The sequence below is a fragment of the Tinamus guttatus genome, unplaced genomic scaffold, assembly GCF_059628265.1.
Source record: "Tinamus guttatus ecotype Peru unplaced genomic scaffold, ASM5962826v1 Tinamus_guttatus_pri_ptg000472l, whole genome shotgun sequence".
Lineage (NCBI taxonomy): Eukaryota > Metazoa > Chordata > Aves > Tinamiformes > Tinamidae > Tinamus > Tinamus guttatus.
Window position 1 is genome coordinate 3361478 of NW_028289006.1, and position 21895 is coordinate 3383372.

The window sequence follows — 21895 nt, forward strand, 5'->3', positions numbered from 1 at the left end:
GCTGTAGGAACGGGCGCCCTACCTGGACGGGCAGACGGACGCACCGGCGCCTCAGCGGCACCCCGGGAGAAGGGAGAAGTTTAGGAAGCGCATCCTGTCCCGCGGGAAGGGCAGCACCAGCCGCGGCTTCCCGCCCAGGGGAGCCCCCGGCACCGAAGCACCAGCGACGCCAGGACATTTATTATTAACAACATCGGGCCCTCGGACAGGCCGGCACATGGGCACCTTGGCGCAGGGAGACGTGAGGAAAGGCAGGCTGACAGGCTAACTGCAAAGGCAGCCCCTGTGGGGGACACGCGCTGAGTGAAAATGCCAGCGCAGGGGCAGCCTGCACGCCCGCCCAGCACGCCCGCGCGCGTTGGGCTCGCGGGGAGCACGGCTGCTTTTGGCCAGGCCTTGGCAATGGGGTTTGGGTGATGGCACCTTCCCATTTCAGATGCCATCTGGCAACCATCTCCCACAGCTCGTGTTAGGAGCTCGGTCTCCCCAGACTTTCTGTACCAGCAGAGAAAGAGCAATTCCTCCTGAAGGCACTTGTGTCTACAGCTGGGCAAGAGGAGGAAACTCCTCCTGATTTCCCACTCCTGGCCCCAGGCCTTGGCACACGGGCTGAGAGAGAAGCAAGGTCAGCACCATGGAAAGCAGACAGAGAAAACCCGCTCCAAACGGGGAATGGTGCATATTCCGATGCAAGGAGTTCGCCTTGAAAGCCAGGGAGCTCGGAGGTGAAAGTGATGCTCAAAATCCCTCTTTCCCAGTAGCTGGCTGAACATAATATGCCCTTCTGTCGGGATTTCTGGGTCCTGCTCTAGCTAAAGAGATTATGACGTGGAGAAGAAACAGGAAAGGATCTATGCTCAAAATGTAGTGCTTTTTCACTTACCTATGCATTCTTTACATTGCATTTAACATAACAGCCTACGTCCCTCCTTCCTGCAGTTGGGCACCCTTCAAGCAGCTCTCCCATATATCTTAAATAGCACCTGGCAAGGGGATGCTGCCCTCACAGCTGGACATGCTGCCATTAGCAATTGCTTCCCACTGCATCCACGGCAGAACCATCCACTTCTCACAGCAGGTTTTAGCTCTCCCTTTCTCTTCACCCTTTGCCATCTTCCTCCTGCCTGCGTGTCTGATGTGCTGTGGCAGTGGCCCTGCTTCAAATTCACTGCCCTTTCCCAATAGCCCACAGAAAAGGTATTAGTAACTCTTCCTTTTCTGCAGGGAGGCTGCTAGAAGAGGGCAGCGCTGCTTCTCCTCCTTCTCCTTCTTCTCCCTTAGGTTCTCCAGAAGGCAGGTGCCCTGGCTCTAGGAAGCTGTGGGCAGAGGCTGGTTGCTCTTCTGCTGGGCCAGAGGAAATAGGGGTTCTGCAGGATTCCCAACAAGGATTTGCTGAATGAGATGATGGCAACCCCTATGTGACTAATCCCAGTACCTATTTTAGAGCAGCAGATAGGGAAGGCTCTAGTCTCCCTTAATAAGACCTACTTAAGGACAGCCCTACTGGCCCTAGCTGTCATTATTTTTTTTTTCCTGCTTTAGCTCTATGTTTTAATTTTCTCCCGAGGAAATTATTTTTTTCCATTGTAGTTCTCCATCCTACATCTCTTCCCTTCTTAACACACATTGTGAAACATGAACGTTGTGCTCTTTGCAAGCTGGGCTCTAAGTCAAGGACACAACATGATTTAGGCCAGCATTTCCAAAAAGCGTTTTGCAAAATTAAGCTAGTCGTGGTTCAACCAACCTGTAGCTATAGCCAAAACTACAGATGCATACAATCAAAGGCCTTTAGTAATACTCTTATTTAATCTGTATTAAAGCTGTATTTTTGATTCAATACAGACATAATACTAGTATGCAGATGGATAGTGCTCTGCTCTCACATACCTTGGGTGCTCTAGAACAAAAGGAGTTGCAAGAAAACTTGGAAGTTCATCAAATGCACGTACAGAAAATGTGCCATTCTGAGGATAAGAGCACAATGAAGACATTTAACAAAATGTGAGAGTGGCTGCGATGCCTGAATTTACTACAACATGCTGCGACTTCTCTGTAGAAACTAAGAACACAGTAAAAGTGTAGTTTTGTGGTATTTCACGTGTTTTTCATCTGTTTAAGCAAACTTGAGGACTTCTTCAGACTATGGAGTAACTTTCCTTTTTCTTTTGCAAACCTCTTCTGCATTTCAGCAAAGAAAAAGAATTTATAAAAAAAAAGGAGATAATATAAATATAGTTTCGCACCTAACCTTATAAACAGCTTTAATGCCAAAAAAAAATATTTTGATAACTAATTTTTGCACACATTACTAAGTTTCAGGATTGCAGCAACCTGCTATGAATTCTGGGAATGTCAGATATAGGAATAAACATAACTCGCAGATATAAAAATAACTTGTACAGGCTTATGCCTCTGTAAATGTTCACCTAGAGCTGCTCTACCTTGTTATGGTCTTTTTTATTGAAAAGCTTTAAAGAATACTTTTAAAGCTCCTTTAATACTTTTAATAATAGTTGGGATGAAATCTCTGCCACATTTAAAGGGAAAATTTTATCAGCTATTCCAATGCAGGCTGGGTTTCATACAGAATTCACACGCAGGTGTCACGTAAACAGCACATTGCTGTTCGCTACGCTTCCTCAGACAGCATTGCGGGCAGCCCCTTCTGCTAATGTTTGTCAAATATGAGCTCTTTATAAATATTTAATCCTCGCAGTCATTTGTGTTCCGGCTCTAAGAGCTTGGGAAAGTCAGTTTAACCTTCTGAGGTCTTTGCTGAATGAAAATAAAACTGTTTTTTCTCATATGATGTGGTCAACCTCCACCCTAAACAGAGGCTGTGGAGGGTCCTCCAGTGGAAGCCCAGGTAAGTGCAAATATTAGTATAGCCAGGGAAGTTGTTCAGAGTCAAATAAGTTGGGTGCTTTTTAACCAGTTTCATTTCAGCTCTAGGCAATGTGATAATGTCCCTGCTACTAGTGAGCTGCTACTAATCGTCTTACTGCTTCAGGGGCAGGGCAGAACTAAGCCACCAGTTGTTTTCAGGAGAAAACAACTATTTCAGGACAAAACAACAATTTCAGGGCAAGAATGGTCAGCAGTGAATTTCACGAGACTTTTATCCATTGTGGTTCCAAGAAAAATAAGTGCAGGTACAGTAAATAATCTAGGAAAAAATGTTCACGCACACAAAAAGAGCACAGATGTAGACCATGGCAGAAATAGCTATGCTAAAGGGAAGTGTGACTGAAAACGCATCAGGTAACCAAGTACCAGCTCTGCAGAGTTTAAAGGCTAACCGAAGGGATAATGCTTCTCAGATCACTAACTTTACCCCATCATCAGCTGGTTGGCACTCATGTCAGCTACGAGGTCCCTGGGAACACAGCACTGTCCCCGCGCGTTCGGACATGAGCTTAGGATTCAGAGGCCAAGATCAAGGCTCCTGGGCGAGTTTCCTCTGAGGCAGCGTTACTTTCTCAGACTGTTTTCTTTTGGCACTTTACAGGTGCAAAGGTCTGCTTAAGTGGCAAGTATATTTTTTCATTAGACTTGAAATTCTTTGGGATAGGGCAGTTTCTACCCATGTCTTCCTGCCAGGGAGTTGATATCAAAGAAATCTGATATGGCCAAAAACTGAAAATAGAGAATTCTAAATATAAATCCTAAATAAAAATAGAGAATACCAACAAGAAATAAACCAATCATCAAAATAGGAATTCCTATTCATAGTTTTCCATACTGGAAACTATTAAGGCAATGGGAATGTCCTACATCTTAGAAATCACTTTCCCAAAAATCAATAGATCTTTTGACTATACACTTGGCCAAAAAAAAAAAAAAAAAAAAAACCCTGATGTGTTATGATGATTTCTGTGCATCTGCACTTACTCTAGGATAAAATAGGGACTTTTTCACTTTCATGAAGCATTATAAGGAAGATCTCATAGCTGGATTAAAACATTTCTATAGTGTTTGAAGTTAATTTAAATTCTGGAGTGATAACCTAGTTGCTTGGGCTATACTGACACCTTATGGTAGTTTTATTACATAGTGCAAATAATTTTGAAAGTTAAGATCCAGGATCTAAGTTTAAACGCCATGCTACTCTGAAATAATTATCTAAATTGGAAGAATTATGTTAAAAAGTTTTTAAAAGACTTCTTAATAATAATATTTTATTATAAATACATTAATTATTATCTAGGACAGAGATTTACACCAAATAACTTCAATGGATTATATCACGCAGGCAATTAAAATACACTGTCATGTCTCTTTTCCTCATTAAGTGGATAGCAGAATTTATAAAACCCGCCTTCTTGGGCTTCTCTAGTGCCTAGTAGAAGTCATCACCCTCTACAGCCCTTCTCTCCCCAAGAAATGCTTACTTATCTCAGAATAAAGTAAATTCTGGAATAACTTTCATGTCACTCCTTCCCATTTAAAGCTTGATTACGGCATATGGAGAAACATAGCTTAAAATGGCAAGTCAACTTTTTATTACAATGGGCAAAATAAGTGCTTGAAATCAATATCTGAAATAACGGTAACATATCTCAACGACTAAATATACTGTCATCTATTGCAGTCTATTAATTAAATTAAACAATTCAAATAGCACACGTTTTTACGAGAATCACTGAAATTCCTAAGTAAACACCCAGGACACATCTGCAGCTTCTTTGAAAAGAGCCTAAAGAAGATCAGTTCTACTTCCATTTTAAAAGACTGGTTCATTTGAAGTTAAGAAACAGAGGGAGACTGAAGAAGTAAAAACACTATTTTCCCTTAGGATGCATGAATAAAAGAGAACAAAAAGAATGCAGTTTATCGGCTTCAAAATCTGGAAGGACATAGTGACTATTAATACATGGTTCAGAATTGCCCTTTTAACCTCTACTACTACTACTTTTGTACAAACAAATTAGCTTTTAAACGCAAAGATTTGATTTTTTTTTGTATGTATCTAATCTCTAATTAATGATGTTTTGTATACTGAATTCATCTAACCCACCATTCACGAGAAAATATTTGTGGCATCAAATCCGGAAAAAAAAAAAATGAGCAATTTATTCACCATCCCAATCACAGTCACTCAATCTAATAAAGTAGTCGTTTCTAACGGAACAATACATGCAGAGATGAAAAATGCCAATACACGGGTTGCGCTTAAATTAAATCTGAGCTCAGGCAGCTGCTCTTTATTAACAATAGTTGTCAGAGCCAATTAAGCTCTTTTATGAGACAAGAGCAGCCAGCGCTTTATGGCCCAGCAACGTAGAAATTTGAGCAGAGCAGGTTGGCAGGGGACCCTTTTCAAGGAAAACTGAGTCTATCACTATGAGGTTACCTCGGCACGCAGCAGAGAGCTGCCGTCACCCTCCTCTCCCCATGTCCCAGCCCTTCCCTGGATCCTCCCCGCTGCTCCGCGTGGTGCCCACACCACTCTGGGATCCGCTGCCATAATCCAGGTTACTTAACCGCCGCGGCGCTAATCGGCCTTGCGCCACCACAGGAGGAGCTGCGGAAGGAGCGCGTGGGCGGCCCAGCTCCGGGGCCTCCATTTTGCGGCCTGCGTCTTGCTTGAGCAGAGACGCTCCAGCAGAGCAGCAGGGGCTCCCTCCCGTCCCCCCTTCCGCTGCCCTGGAAGCAAAACACGTACGTGCAACAGGTTTCCCATTACCTGTGCACAGGCCTCCCACTCCTTAATTCCTCTAAGATGAGGAAAATGTTCTGACTGACACAAGTAATAACCACAGTGCCTGTTTAAACAGTCAAAGAGCTCACATGGTGTTTGTCCCAGTTTGCAATGAATATAATGCAAAGAAGAGATTTCATTGCGGACGTGTTTTCTGTAGCGGGTGTCAATCGGCAAGAACCAACTGATCAGGAAACAAAGCACAGATGTAGAGTCAAACGACAGACATTTTAACTGGTTTTAAATAGTCTCCTGCTTGCCAAGTTAAACGATAAAAAAGCAGAATGATCAATCATTTAACCCCGCATGCGATAACAATGAAAATATAATAGTACTTCACATTGAAATCACTTGAACTGTGGGAGTGAAATCTAGTATCTATCCAGTCACAAATGCACACAAAAATATTTACATAGTTAATTTTATACAACAGATCAAAGCGTTGAGCACGGCTTCCATATTGCGAACTATCTCTAGCCACTGAAGGGTGTGTTGTGCATTCCAAATATCATAAAATATATTTTCACTTCAGATTATTTCTATTTTGTAACTAAATAAAGCCTGTGTTTGTTGCATGAAGTCTTTGGGGAGGGACAATTACATTTAAGATTTCTGTTCAGATATAAAAGTGTGAAAATGACAAATGACATTTTTTAGTGTCTTTTTTCTGATTTTTTTTCCATTTTTTCTGTGTGCAATTTTGTAAGACACAGTTATTTTTAGTAAATCTTACAGAAATCTATCTAGTGCTGTGTTGGGAGATATTGTTTAAATAAAAGTTTATTGTTCTACCTATGGACTTATCTATTATTTCTCTAACATTTTTACTCATTTGCAATTGTTTGAAGTCACTTCTGTGACCTCAGCACAGCAGTTAGCTGTAGGCAAGCATCTATTTATCAGCATGGCGGGGCAGAAACATCTTTTCTAGTTTTAAATATTCAATTCTTCTCTAAGGAAATTCAGTCAGTCATTTCTTCTGACAGTGTCTGGCTCTTAAGACACCTGCTGAAAAGGGAGCTCTTTGAAGTTTTTTTTTTGGTGTTTATTCTTACATACCATGGCCTTAGGCTAACATTAGGGAGACAGACAAGAAAAACTGCATCTGTGATAACTATATACAATTACTTTCCAAAGTCCTAGGTTGTCAGGTCAATGATAAAAATGTTATCATTGATGTTGTGAGCACTTTCAAAAGAAGCTTCTTCTTTAACTACCCTTGATTTTCATGGCTAATTACTGCAGAACAGCGTAAAACCTGGTTTTTTAATTGTTCTGCGAACAATTACTCTTTACCACACTTCAACAAATTCTATTAAAAAACACCAAATGATGATTAAGGCATAAGCAAAAAACCTAAGAAAAGCATCAGAATATGTAGGTAAACACAAGAATGCCATTAATTAAATCTCTACTGCTTCCAGAATCATGAGTATTTGCTCTGTGTCTACAACTGCTATAATTTGCAGTAACAAAGGATTAGTGCCACCATGATACTGTTCAGGAGAGCTTTGCTAAGTAAAAGATCAAAAAAAGGCTCTAGTTTAAAATTAATGCCTAAAATACATACTAAATTATTTTACAGATGCTGAATAGATTTGTTGAACTTATCACAGGTTTGTGCATGGGGAGGAATTTAACTGAATCCCTGGCTTGTACGTTTGAGAGTAGGTTTTGCATGATTAACAAATCAGCATCCACCTTGTCAGACCTTTCTGGGGTCAGAACCCTTCCAGAAAAGATAAATGCCATTTTTAGAGACATCTAGTAAGTCAGTTTTCCCCCAGAACCCCTTTACTCTTTTCATGACAGCTGTATGCACTCCCACAGATGTTCAGACAGCAACAATTGGAAGAAATAAACTCAAAGTGAATTTACTGCAGGTTAAACTCTCTCAAACAAAATATAAAGTCATATGTAAGTCTTCCACATAAGTTATTATTAGTTAATCTTATGGAAATTTAAAATAAATGTCTTCCAACATGAAAATATGAAAAGTTCATTTATTTCCATAGGCAACCTCATTCACAGTACAAAGTGATATGAATTCCTTGAAATGGTCACTGTAGCTTTTACATAGTTTTAAAGTAACTGATTTAAAAGTTGTTACAAGAATAAATTTGATTTTGAAGAGTTGTCCAACAAACCAGAGATACACTAATGCCATGCTATGACAGTCCTGGTTACGAATCACAGTAACATCACTTTATACGTTTCAGGAGAACTTCAACGTTTTATAACCTAAACATAAAGCTGCCACTAGTATAGAGACCGTACAATTAGACAAATAAACAAGTATTTTGCACAAGGCCTGAGTTCACTATAACACATTAAAGCAGTTTCGATTTACAACTTCATCTCAAAAAACTGTACAGCAGCTTGAACCGTTTCAGAGAACTTAAAGACAAGGCGGCTTCCGGGGCTTATTGGTTCTGCTGATGTAAGTGAGAGGCCTGGGGCTCGAGGGGATTTGGTGCACGAATCCGAAGCTTTAGTGCCTTGGGTAATTCCTTGGACAGCAGTCAAAACCTCGTGGGAGGATACAGCCAAGGCAGGGCCTCACTTGAGAACTAGCTTACGCTTCTCAAATTCTCCACATTGGTTTCCTCACAAATATTTCAGAGTAAAAGTTCGCAACGAGTATATAAAAGGCGGCATAACTCTTATTTTAGCAAAGACCAAAAAAGGGCTGCATATGCAACGCAACCTTGCTGTCCTTCTCCATCACTTCTGTCACTTGAAATGGCACAAAGCAGTGATACCCCTACACTTCCCCCCCCGCCCAAATACAAAACTCCTAGTTAACGAACAAAGGTCATTCTAAAGTCCAAAATTTTCATCTGCAATGAGAGATCCACTGTTCGTTGTTTTTTTAAAAAAAAACCTTCCTTTTCTGTTCAACTCATGCAGATATGGATGCACGAAGCATATACATTTGTAATACTTAACAAAAGGATCACATAAACCATTTTGTGTATGGAAGTCCTGTAAAACTGGACTCAGGTTTAACTTCTCATTTAGTTTTTGCTCTCCCGACACAGCGTAACTGAATCAAGTATTACCCTGTAATCTAAACATGCACTTACCTTCCTAGTTGCTGACATACACGCAACTGAGGCTACAGTACAAAAATTAGTACACTTTTTTCTTGCTTTAAAGGCTAGTGGGGTATTTGTGAAACAAGTGGAAAAGTTGTTATTAGCAATACAAAATTTAACAGAAAAAGGAATGTTTTAAATGATAAGGCTGGAAAAGTTGCACACCTCTACATCAAAAATTCTGCTGTTCATTTGGGGTACTCAACATTTGGGCAGCCCTATAAGGCCACAGCACTCCTACGAGGCATCTCTTTTTGTTTCACATTGCAGCTGAGGGAGAAAGATACAGGATATCCATTTACAAAAACTAGTGAATCCTATCCAATTTCCCCATAAAATTTGTCCCCTCAGCTTCCCCCCCTCCTCTATAATTGAGGGACTCCCTTACCTTTCCAAAGGCTCCTCTGGTGCTGCTGTCCTCCTAAATAAGCAGGTTATCTTTGGACTTTTCCATAGGCTGCTCTGTACTTTATTCACAGGACGTGTGCGAAAAGGAATGGAAAAACCTGCTCCCTCGTCCTTCCTCGGAATGACACTTGCCATTTCACTCCTTCCTTCTCTCCCCTGAGGAGCCCGGGGCTCCTAAGCTAATCAGCAAGTCAGTCGTTTCCAAGGTCCTCTCAGTCAGCCCTGTCAGAGGAGGTTTTTCAAGCCTCTTTAATACAAGTCAATCCATTCAGAGGATTAGTGGGTTTGCTAAAATTAGTTTTTTTAAAAAAAGCTTCAGAGACTTTCATACTTAAAGAAAAAAAAACCCACTGAATTAACAATTTTAACGTGGAAAAGTCTACTGGGTTAGTATAAAAGCATTCACTTAGGTTACACACCAGGATAGCCAAAGGACAACTAACGTTTATGTTTAGGATGTGCAGCTATTTTCATCTCTCTCCTTTGCACGTCTCGTTTTGTGGTACGCACTGCTAAATTAGTTAAAAAAAAAAAAAAAGGGAACTGATCCCCCTCCTCCTTTTTATCCACCCTTTACAAACAAACACCAGGCAAAGCAAGTGGGCTGCGGTTGGGCCCCCAGCTGCTCTCCCATCTACAGCGCTAACGAGGATCAGCTCAAGATGATACTGGTGCCCAGGGTGGAGCGGCTGTAACATCATGAGACAACCTGACAGGCTTCCACGTCTTTCTTCTAAACATAATTGAATTAAAAATAAAAAAGGCAGAGATTTGGTATAATTTATGATCTCATTCAGGGCACTATAATATTTACATTAAGGTACTTTTTTCAGGGAAAGAATTTACAATTTTGCGGACTGGATAATAACTTCCCACACATGTTCTCCATTCTGTATTGCATTAGGGCTAAACAAGCCCCTCTGCTTCAGCATTCAGCAAGGAAAAAGATAAAAATCAAATAATAGAAAGAGCATGGTCGTGATGTAAGGCTGCTTCCCATCCAAGTCCAGGCACAGAGGGCCCTCTGGAATGTCCCTACTCTATAATATCGTCTCTTCCTCCCATTCATTCCCCACCTCCCACTGGATTTGAAGTACAGCCCTTGCTCTCCTACACTGCAATTTGCTCTGGCCACAACGCAAATCTTCCAGGCTCTTGCAGAACCTCAAAACGACAATTTGCAAGTGGAGAGATCAACTGGACCAGGTTTCCTAAGGAAAAGCTATTGCAGCAGGAGCCCAGAGGCAGGCGGCCTTGGTGAGTTACCTCTTGCAACTTCTTTTCCCTTTAAGTTAAGCAGAAATAATTCAATTCACACACCTACAGTTTCCTGACTGCCTAAGCACGGAGTACCTACAAGGAAAATGGATTTGGCCCTTTGATTTCAACCGAAATCTTTTTCAAATTTTATTTTCAGATAACTGGAAAAAAACTCATAACATTTCCATGAGTGCCCTTTTCAATTTTCTGATGTTATTCTTCTACTGTGGCCATTCTGAATCAAAATCATGTTCTGAAATACAAAATACAAAACATTTTCATATTACTTGAGACAGATAAAAGATCCTACTCTAACACATTGCCACTCACAGAAGAGTCCCTCTGCATTTGAGCCTGCATCGTATACCTTGTATTCTCAAATAGCCCATGCCAAAAGGGCATACCCCCAAAACGCATCATTTAAGAGGTCTAGGATATAAAACGGGATAAAAATTTTGTAGTTAACTGTTGTTCCCTCCAATTAGTTGCACCCAAATCCAACTCTGAATATTCACAGTCCAGATCGGGGAATTGGAGTTTAATCCTGCTTTTACTACAGATATATTAATATAATGCACAGTCAAGTCCTAAGATGTGTTATTTTAATATACCCTTAGTTTTCCAAATAAGGTAGAGGAATACAGATTCAAGTAATTGTTCAAAGTTTTGCCTTACATTACCTTAAAAAGTGTAGCTTTCAAAAACTGACATTAAAAAAAGACTTTGTGTGATTCAGAGTGTAAAGTACCAGTAACTGTAGATCTAAATTTAAATAATATTTTAACAGTTCTAATATTGTATTTAAGTTACATGGGTATCTTTACATAACCTACAACATTTACCACGAATACTAAGAACATATAAGCATCACAACGTGTTAGGCATTGTTTTCTAAACCACAATTTCACTGGTCCCAGGTATCTTAAAATAATATGACTAAGGCAAGAGCTATAATACATAAACAATTATTTAAGAAATACACTTAATGCTGAGAATCGTGGAAATATAACAAAATACAATTCACATTTACAGCATAAGGCCCTTTGGTTTCTTAAGCAGCAAATGAAAGAACAATTTCTTCAGTGAAAGGCTTTGAAAAATAAAGTAGGTAGGCTTTCCATAAAAAAGGTAACTAGTTCTTTCCTTCTCAAAATAGCCAGCTATAGTCTTCAAAATATTATGTAAGAAAGTTCCTGAAATTCCTAGGAAAGAGAAAGTTAAAACCCAACTGTAATATCTGACAGAGCAGAGATTCTATCATGGGCAAGCTGAACATCTACCTGCTGGGAAGTAGAAGAAACTACTGCTTGGTTTTCTGGAGAGCTTTATTAAATTTGGAGTAATACAATAAAAAGGATTTGAAATATCTGTGTATTTACCACATATTCTACAGCTTACAAATCTGCATTTCAGAACTCACTTCATATTCATCTATCCTTCATAAGGACTTGAGTTAAAACAAAATTAAAAAGTAACAGTTTATTCTAATCAAGGCAATAAATGGCAATCTGCTTTCTCATACAACCGTGTGCAACAATAACTTCTATCAGCCAATCCTTTTCCGTCCTCCCACTGGAATCCAAAAACTACGAAGTAATTCAAAATATTTCTGTGTAATTCAACTAAATTGTAACAAGTTGGGGAGGTCAGCATTGGATCTTTTCAGAGATGTTCCATAACTATCTTTTTTTTTTTTTCCCCAAACATAATAGCTGGAAGCAATACCAAAATAGCCAAAACACAGAAATACATAATAAATGTGATCAAGTATTCTAAAATCTCATGTAAGCGGCACAGGGGCTGGTAACTATGGTCTGATGTTATAAAACAAGACATAAACCAGTATTGTCTTCTGGAGCAATGTTCTTCCTCTATCCTAGATTTGTACCACCTTTTAAAATCATTTCTTATGCCTCTTAAGTATTGTGGTAGTCAACTACCACATTAATCCTAATTTCCTCATAGAGAAGAAAGTCAGAATATTTGATTTGCTTAGCCTGCTGTACAGTTGTGGACTAGAGGTATTTCTATGTAACATGGCTAACAAAACATTCGGGTGAAGCACGAGTTTACTTCTCACATACTGTCATAAGGCATAATGACAGTTTGTGCCAAATTCAGGCTACAAAAATCATCGAGAGTTGAATTTAGCACACTGAAAAGACTGATCCATAGGATAGCATTAAAACTGTATATACTAGCATTATTACCCCTTAACAATTTTCAATTAAATTAGGAAATAAAACTTCACATAAATGCAGGAGTTGATTGAATACATTTCTGAGTAATTTTGAAACATTTAGCTTATTTTTTTCAGTGAATATATACATCCTACCTCCAATGCTCTGAAGTTGGGTAAAGAGACAGGAAAATTATGACACAGGATGACTTTGCACTTATGCTTTCCACTACATTACCAGGACAATGTAAAAACAGTTTTCTAGTGTGAAATTATTTATTTTGCTGAGTGGAAACTTCCCCCAAGTCATACTTTTCCTAATCAAAAAAGATGTTAATCAGCTTACCCATGATTCAAATCACACCAACCACCGAAAGAAGAAAATAGGACGTTTTACCCAAAAAGATCTTTTAAGTCATTGCTAGCTGAGCTGCTGTTTGTCATCGTGTTTGCTGGTTGTGCAAAGTTCTGAGGAGAAAAGAAAGGATTACCCTGTATACCAAAGCCAGGCTGTCCCATCATGTTCATCTGAGGTCCCAAGACTGAAGCACTTGCAACTGGGGACCCTTGTGAGGGTACAAACTGATTAACCCATTGGTTTGACTTCTGTTGAGCCAACTGTTTCATGCTGACTTTGGGCTTTTGAGGACCAAAAAGATTATCTAAAGCAGACATATCTGGGGGTCTGTTTTGTTGTGCCAGTGGAGAGACTGCAGATGTAGCACTCATGGGACTGTAGTTTGGCATATTGGCAGTTGGTGCAACGTTCATCTTGCTTGTTCCTGTTGTGCTTGGACTACTGAAGAAATTCTGAGTGGTGGGACCAGGTGCCACACCGAACCCGGCAGTCTGAAAACCCATACTAGTATTTAGTCCATTTGTTACATTTCTCTTTGTGCTGTCAACAGTTGGTGAAAATCCCATTCCAACACCCACAGAAGGGACAGAAGAGAAGCTGTTTGAAGATGCAACTTTAGTTTTGTTGATAGATGTCAAAGATGACATATTATCTATCAGGGTATCTGTCAAGTCCTTTGTCTGAAAAACACAATATAGTTAGAAACATTTTCTTTACAGAGACATTAGCAACAATCTTTAGCAACTGCTCCTGCAATTAATATAAAAGTGGCATTGATTTTTAAGAAACTGGAATTTATTGCTTTGAATTAGGCATTTAATGCAATTGTATACAAAAGTAATTACATTATTTTCATTCTTCACTACTTCAGATGTAGTTCATTCTTCACTACTTCAGATGTAGTTTCACTACTAAGACTATACACACCAAGCACAAATGTGCCCATCTGCTTACATGCCTCATCCCTATCCCTCAAAATGATTCTATATTTAATTAGTAAAATCTTCAGAACAAAATGTTTTTATACATGCTTTTTCCACACTTAGAATAACAGTAGTGATCAGCTCTCACCTGCTTCAATGGAGGTGTTATCACAGTCGTCTGTGGCTTTAGAGGCTGCTGGCTTTTCAATTTCTGTGCCTGTTCTTGTTCTTTAGCTAATTTTTGCTTTTCCTCAAGTGTAAGGGATGTCTTTGAAAAGGGAAAGCACTATCAATAAGCTGGACAGTATAAGTATTTATGTTGTTATTTTTATTTAATAAATAGCACTGTCACTTCAACAGTGCGTGGTAATAATAATCATCATTCATATAAAAATAAAGTGGCTAAGCACAAAATCTATTATTATATCTACCATACTGTTAAAAAGCACTTAAGACAAATACAAAATTAAAGGCGACATAATGATAAATTCTGGGCAAAAATCAAAAATAGATATTTCATCATAATAAAACCATTTTAGCTTTGACTTCTTAATGCTGAGCATAAGAAAGTGTTCTGCTTGTTTTGTATGTTGATATGAATATTCACCAACTGGCATTTGATAAAGAAGTACAAGCGCAAATAATTTAATAACCGTGAGAAGGATGTTATAACTGAATATCACCTATAAAGGGTAAGCTATTTCAAGTCATGTCTTTTCTTTGCTTCTTTTATTTATCCCCATACTTACTACTTGTTTTCACTTAACTTTTAATTTTGATAGTAAATCTTATTCCTACTGCTCAAAATTCTACATTTGATCTTCATTTCCTTCTGTAATTTTATAATTAAGTTGCCTGAGCATTTTAATTTTTATAGTTAAATTCACTACTGAAGTTCAGTGCAGCTCATTATACCCAGAACTAGGGAGGAAAAAATGATCACTAATATAGAATTCCAACTGATGCATATTTTGCACAAAGCTAATTTCAAGGACATGTTTACATGGAAAATCGAGGCTGTGGTTTAAACATTTTCAGTGCATTTTCACATGTGACTACTCAGATTTGTGCTAGGCAAAAGCAGTTATTTTTTCCTTTAAAGCCTCAAGTATGACAAATATTTACACATATTTTCTTACGCCCATCAGCCTTGTACTAGACAGATGCATATAACAGAACTCCCAAACACAAATCCCACACCTTTTTCTGTTTTGATGATAACTCGTTCTCTTCTCTGTCAGATCCACTAGTTAGAAGGTCAGTTCCAGTATTACCAAATACCTTGTCAATCTGTTTAAATTAAAAGAAACAAAATCATACGTTTTTTGAAATGTTGTAATTTAAGGTGAGATAAATATTGATTAGAAGACTTTAAAACTTCTAAATGTAACTAATGCAATAAAATATTGTCTCTTACCTGATTATTTGTACTGGTAGATCTTGCCTCTTCAGATACACTCATCTGATTAGCTATATCCAAAGATCTATACAGTACAGAGTATATAGATTACAAAATGACAACTATACAGTCACAATATTAATTCATCAGGACAAATTATTTCTCTGCATATAAACAGTATAAAAATGTTATATCAAAGCAATGCCATATTCAGAATAGCTGTAGGAGAGTGGAAAATATTAATATTCTAACATAGAAAGGTTATCTAACTATCCTTTTAAATAGTTTGACTTAATGCTTTAAGTGGCTAATGTAGACTTCAGAGAGTAAATTAATTTGCCTCAAAGTTAACTTGCCTTCCTCAGCTTGTATCAGCCTCCATAAAACAGGCATAGATATCTTCAAAAACCCTTGCCTAAAGAGCTGCCGTTTTTATGTTTTCTCCTCTTTGGTGTGTGTTCTTAATAACTACACAAAAGGCCTAAAATCAAACTACTGGAACTCAGTATGAACTTTTATGTTTCATTAATTCACTTCAAAATTACCCAGAGTAAATAAATATGCATTTCAATGTAAGTGTAAAGGCCTGTAGGTAATAAAATCACTGATCTCATAATACTGTCATTCTAAGACTCATAAATCTTTGCTGACAACCATGCTTATCTGAGGAAACTGCCAGTTACTGAAGTGAGAAATACCAAGATTTTGTGTGGCTGCAGATAGATTTTTCTCATGTTTACTAAAAAGATTAACTGAAATTCATCTTACCTCACTTGCTATTTTCCTAGCACACAAGCAAATACTTACTTCTGTTGTTCTTGCATGACATGAAGCTGTTCAAGTTTTGTTTTATGCTCTGCCTCCAGTCTGTTAAGCATATCTTTTATAACACAAATAAAAGAATTGAACTGTAAAAGAAACATAGAGGAAGTCAGGATTTTGCAGTGACAGAATCAAAGCACTTAGAGCTTAATACAGTTTATAATATACAATGTCAGATAAACTGTACATTTAAATAATTTTATATAATCCAGCTTCACTGCCTTGGTTGACATACCCAGCTACAAGTGGCAAGTATAGGCTACTTGAACCAAAAACAAACAAACAAAACAAGCAAACAAAAAAACAACCCCACAATTAACATTCCAAGATTTGTTCTCCAGAAAAATCATATTAGGTATTCTATTTCCTAATTAATTCAGACCAGCATGATTGCACTTCAACACTGTATGTTATATTCACAAACAAAACTAAGAGAAAAAAAAAAGATTAAGACTGTAATGTAGCTGCTTATTTGGACTGTAATTCTTCTTCAGCATGGTATTTGGAAGGCAGTATACTCTTATCCCAGAAATTCTTTGTCTCTCATTTGATTTAATCTCATTTGATTTTGTCCCAAATGTTTCGCAGTGTATTTCAAAAGTTGGACCATCCATCCATTTTAAAGGTCCTGCTAACTTTATCACAATCATTTTATTTTCCTTATGTTTCTTCATATTCTACAGCAATATCACCAGATTTAACATTTCAACTCAATAGTAACCTCCACTTAGTAGTGTATAATATGCAAGAAGAAGGGAAAAGATCAAGTCACTTAAAAGTTGTTCTAATTTCCTGTATTTTTAGCCTCACAATTTGATACATTTAATTACTTCTTGAAGGCTAAGTCGCTGCCTTAGTGTTGACAGATGCAGTCAAATTTGCCCTAAAATCTCAGAACCAACTCCGCAATTCTGACCTAAGGACTCAAAACAGCTACCACCATAACACAAGTCTGTTAGGTGATGCATTTCTTCATTTAAAAAACACATTTCAGTTTAAAGGATTAACTTTTTTTTTTTTAAGTCTTTACTAGTGAAAATGTTAGCAATGCAGCTTCAAAATTTTCAAAGATTTAAAAAATGGAAAAAGTACAAAAGTACAAAAGTGTAGAAATACAAAAGCCAGATAGACAACTGATGCTACTTTAGAACTACAATGGTATTCATCAGTTAAATCCACTAAATGAACAATTTTTCACAGCAGACACAGATATACAGAAACCTACAAGTTCTTCTGTGACAACGGTTTAAGCTAACTCTCTACCAGTTTATCAATTAAAAGCATGCAAAATAGTCATGCTCCTACCTGATTGAGATTAAGATTGTTCTCAATACTGAGAGGAATCAGATGAGGCAATACTCTTCCTGCAAGCTGCTCTTTGGTAATTCCAAGCTTCTTATGAGTAAATGTACATTTGTAAATACCTGACATTAAAATAACAAAATTGGTAAATTTAAAGTAGGTGAACACACTCCAAGCAAGTTTCACTTTCTATAGGTACAGACAATCTGACCATACATTTGTTCTGTGTGCAGCCAAGCACAAACAGGATGGAAAAGTCAGAAAAAATGAGTCCTTGTTCACAACACAAATGTAACGCAAGACTTTGCTAACCACTGAGAAGTCCTGGAGGCCCCAAATAACGCTTTGCTGTAATGAAGCCCTGAAGTCAATGGTTTGTTCTTGTCTATTATACAAGAATATGGGTCTTGGAGAAGATCATCACAAGCAACTGAGTTACCACAAATTGGCAAGCTAAGACCTCTCAGCCCTGCTCCCTCAGCGAGGCGTTGCTCACCCTCAGCGGCTGCTCACCCTCTGCATCTGCCAAAGGCTCTTACCTGGAAGCTCAGGGTGTTAAGGCTGTGCTATACATAGGATCAGACACTGTGCATAGGCCTTATCTGTTTTAAAATCAGTATAAAAGGAATGAGGCACAGGGGATCCAAAGTTACATTTCCTAGTTTTACAGCATTTCTGACAGCCGGATTCCCATGTGCTTAAACAGTCACTTTTGGTGAATGCTGAACAGCACAACTTTCCTCACTCTCCACGCGACTATCAGAACAGAGCTGCCGGCTAACCAGAGAAGATTTCAAACACAACGTGCAATGTACTTTGGAAAAAAAAAAAAAAAGAGGACCCAATGTAGCCAAACTGACTTCAGCTCATCATTTCCAAATTCCTACTCTCAGACATCAAGTACAGATTAAAGCTGCTGGCCTGAAGGGAACAAGGGCTACTTTAATTTAGTACAGGCAGATGCATTCTTGATGACTGAGGGTAATAAAGTGCTGCCATCACATACTTGTTACAGCACTCCAGTGAGGGTTGCTGCCTCTCCAGCTCAACAGCTACAAAGAGTCTCTGCCAACTGCTTTGCTTTAAGAGAGATGGTCACTGCCTCCCACACTTGATAACAGAGTCACAGCTCTCCTTGGTGGCGACTCTGGTCACCTGGTCTTCTTATGAGCCCATTCAAGTTAAAAGCATGTATTCTGAGTGGACAAATGCCAGAGTGGAAGCAGGGAAGCACAAGGGGTGAGGCCTTCCCTTCCAGAAGCAGCAAACCACCTGCCTCTGTTGGCTGTTCATAAATCTCACCCAGAGCATGCCCCACTACAGAGCGAAGGCAGCCTTGTCTTTGTGTTTAAAAGGCAAATAGGCAATGAAGAGCAATGGGTTCATAACAGATGATCATTCATAGCATCTGACATGCAAGGGTGGTAAGTGAAAGCAACAGTAGCATCTTAAAAGCTCTGGCAAAGGGTACAGTAACTGACAGGGGAGAGCCTTTAAGCTGCTCTGAGGGAAGTGGCCTCTCTGGTTGGGTTGGCCATGGAGACCACCAAAGTGTCACAGGCCAAGAACTGCAAAGAGCACTCAGAGCTGTGCTGGGCCCCCAGGGCTACAAATGTATGGACTAGCAACAGAAGTACCAGCAATACATTCAGTAACTGAACAGGGACCTACCTAAGAATGAGAAACAAGTCATTTTAGCTACACTGCGCAAAAAATATCAGTGATTACACGGACAGCTCCAAGACTACAACCTCAAAAGAGAAAAGGAGAAACTGAAAATACTAGTTACCTAAAATTCCCATTAGCACTGCAGGTTCCTTGGATGGAATTTGTTGTAGAAAAGGTAGAATATCATCAAGCACAAACCATTTATCCAAGTACTCCAAAATCTTTCCTAGGCACACTAGTGAGTTTACTCGGACCTATGAAGAATTAAAGAACATCTTAACTATTCATTTGCCTAAAGAAAAAAGGCACATAACACTTAAGATGAGAAGCAAGGTACTTACAGAACTATAACCCTCACAGCTGAAAATTCAGGGCCAGTTTTAAATAAATAAACAAAATAAAAAAAATAAAAGGAAAATATAGAGCTGTATACTGCTCACAAGACCTTGGCTTTTCTGCAGGACAAACACTGTTAGCATACAATGTGCTGGAACATATATTTTTAGAGTAAACAATCTTGAAAAGAAATTGGGGCATGTTTATGTGGTTTTTATTTATTTATATTTTTCTGTAAAGAAGCAACAGCAGAAAAAAAAAGTAAGTGCAGGTAATTTTCAATTTTCTGAAGACTGAGAAAGAAATAAAATTATTAGGGTACTTACAGCAAGAGATGAAGTTTGCAAACATGCATTCTTAATTCTTGGAATCAATGAATTTTTCATTGATGGGTAATCTATTAGATTGGCAAATGTGGGAATTATGTTTAGGCAAAGTTCCTATAAAAAAAAATCCATATACATTTAAAAAGAAATATGCATATTAACTACAGAATTAATACTAGTATAATTTAAGTTGAAAATCAATTACTCTTTCCATATATTCTTTTTAAGGAAGGACTCATCATATGCACTGAAAGGAGCTATCAGAGTCAGAAATCGCTACAATAAGAAAACATCATGATATGTAGATGGAATCTTGGCAAATGGGTCAAATGAACATAAATAAATATTATCAGTAACATTCTGCAGGAGAACAATCTAACACTGAAAGATAAAACAGTGTATCAATATTAAGTATACTTAAGCAGTAGAAGGAAAAAAAATACCCAGCTGTAGCCAAATCTCAAAAAATAGACAGCAATATTAACACAAATTTCAAGGAATACTTGAGTAACTCCTCCTGTAGAAAAATCTCAAGGAGTTCCTTAAAAACAAAAACTTCATGCACAATTGGAAAGACTTTGCAAGGCTCAAAGTGACATTTGATTATTCAAATTTTCTTTATGTAATTATTTATTTGTTTACCTCCCTTACACACTCCTGCTTATGGCTAACAAAAAACTAATTCCAGTTGAAGAATGACTTCCAAAAGCAAACCTTTCTTTTTTTCCTTGAAGAAAAAAGATTAGCTGGCCAGTTTTAAATAGAAGCTGAAAGTATGGCACCTGAATTTGAATTGAAGGTGCTTCCAAGGCTCTATAAACCATTGGTAGAACGCTGTTCTTTATTTCATCTGGTGGAGTTTTGGTTAGAAGCAAATCCATTTTTTGCAGGAAAATCAACAGGATCTATTAAAAAAAAGGACAGTTCAGGAGCCAAAAGATTTTAACTTCACCAACAAACATGTAAAGTTTATTGCACCGTATCATTAAAACTTCAGAAGTTTACTTGTAACTCAGTAAATGTGATCACTTACCATGTTGCTTGCCTGAAGGCATGGAAGACAAAAAACACTTTGACATATTATTGCGTTTTAGAAACAGCACATACAGATCAAACAAAGTATATATGTTTTAGAATAATCTTTTTGAAATAAGAAGTTGTAATGGGTTGGGGAAGCCTGGGGGGAGAGTCTTATTTCAACACTGAGAGTCTTATTTACAACACTGTCTTCTGTTAAAATCCACCCACAGAAAATCTTGATATACACATCATTATTAGAAAAGGCTAAATTCCTCAAAAACTATGGATCAAATGCTGTTTTCAAGGCAGTTGATCGCAAATCCACTTATAAAAGCTGGATTCCTTCTGTATTTGGAATCAAAATTTAGGCAAAGAACATCATTGTTATATGGACACAAAATAGCTTTATTCTATTTCACACAGAGGTAGTATATCACAACATGAAAAATCACAAGCAAAAAAAATTTCACATAAGGTTAAGTTCACATCAGGTTAAGAGGGATTTATCTGGCTTATGTTTATCTGCCTGAAATTAAGCTGCCACTTTAAATGAAATATCCAGGTTCAGTCTTCAATACGGAGAGCTGCACTGCCAAAGTTAATCTATCTCTCTGAGAGGGGTGAGACAACTTCCACAGATGTCACTGACATCTCCATTGAAATTTAGACTCCTTTTATAAAATCATGGTATAATCACATTCATAATCAAAAACCAAATATTTCATTGGAAGGAAAGATTTTAAGTATAAAAACATGTAGCAAACAGAGCTTGTATGTTAAATAAGCTGCATTGGAATCTGGAAGAACAAAAATAAAAATAAGAGGGAAGGGAATCAATTTCTTTTAAGGGATGGTTAATGCAGGGTATGCTGCTGCATTTTCATAGTTATGTAACCATCTACAGACATGAGTGTGTGTGTGCCCACACTCAGTCTCTAATTCATTCACTCATTCTGTGGACACTGACTCTAATGCAATACCCTGAAACCTGGCAAAATTAGGGCAAGATGGATCAGACCAGTTTTAAATTTAGATTTTGTGTTTTTTCTTGAGAAATGAATTTTTATTTGTCCTAAATGTGTTCAAAACCTA

General features: G+C 38.1%; 1 protein-coding gene across 1 annotated transcript in view; it reads right to left on the reverse strand.

The window, feature by feature from the left end:
- Positions 1-12395: 12395 nt before the first annotated feature.
- The window catches only part of SCYL2 (SCY1 like pseudokinase 2), a 30058-nt gene continuing 20558 nt past the window's right edge, over positions 12396-21895 (reverse strand). Inside the window, exons 10-18 of the mRNA XM_088532871.1 lie at positions 20566-20688; positions 19784-19897; positions 19243-19375; positions 17457-17575; positions 16137-16237; positions 15348-15414; positions 15131-15220; positions 14079-14198; positions 12396-13687 (exon numbers count right to left, since the gene is read on the reverse strand). Of these exons, the coding sequence (XP_088388997.1) occupies positions 13043-13687; positions 14079-14198; positions 15131-15220; positions 15348-15414; positions 16137-16237; positions 17457-17575; positions 19243-19375; positions 19784-19897; positions 20566-20688 (1512 nt within the window). The 3' untranslated portion in view covers positions 12396-13042. The remainder of the gene's footprint in view (positions 13688-14078; positions 14199-15130; positions 15221-15347; positions 15415-16136; positions 16238-17456; positions 17576-19242; positions 19376-19783; positions 19898-20565; positions 20689-21895) is intronic.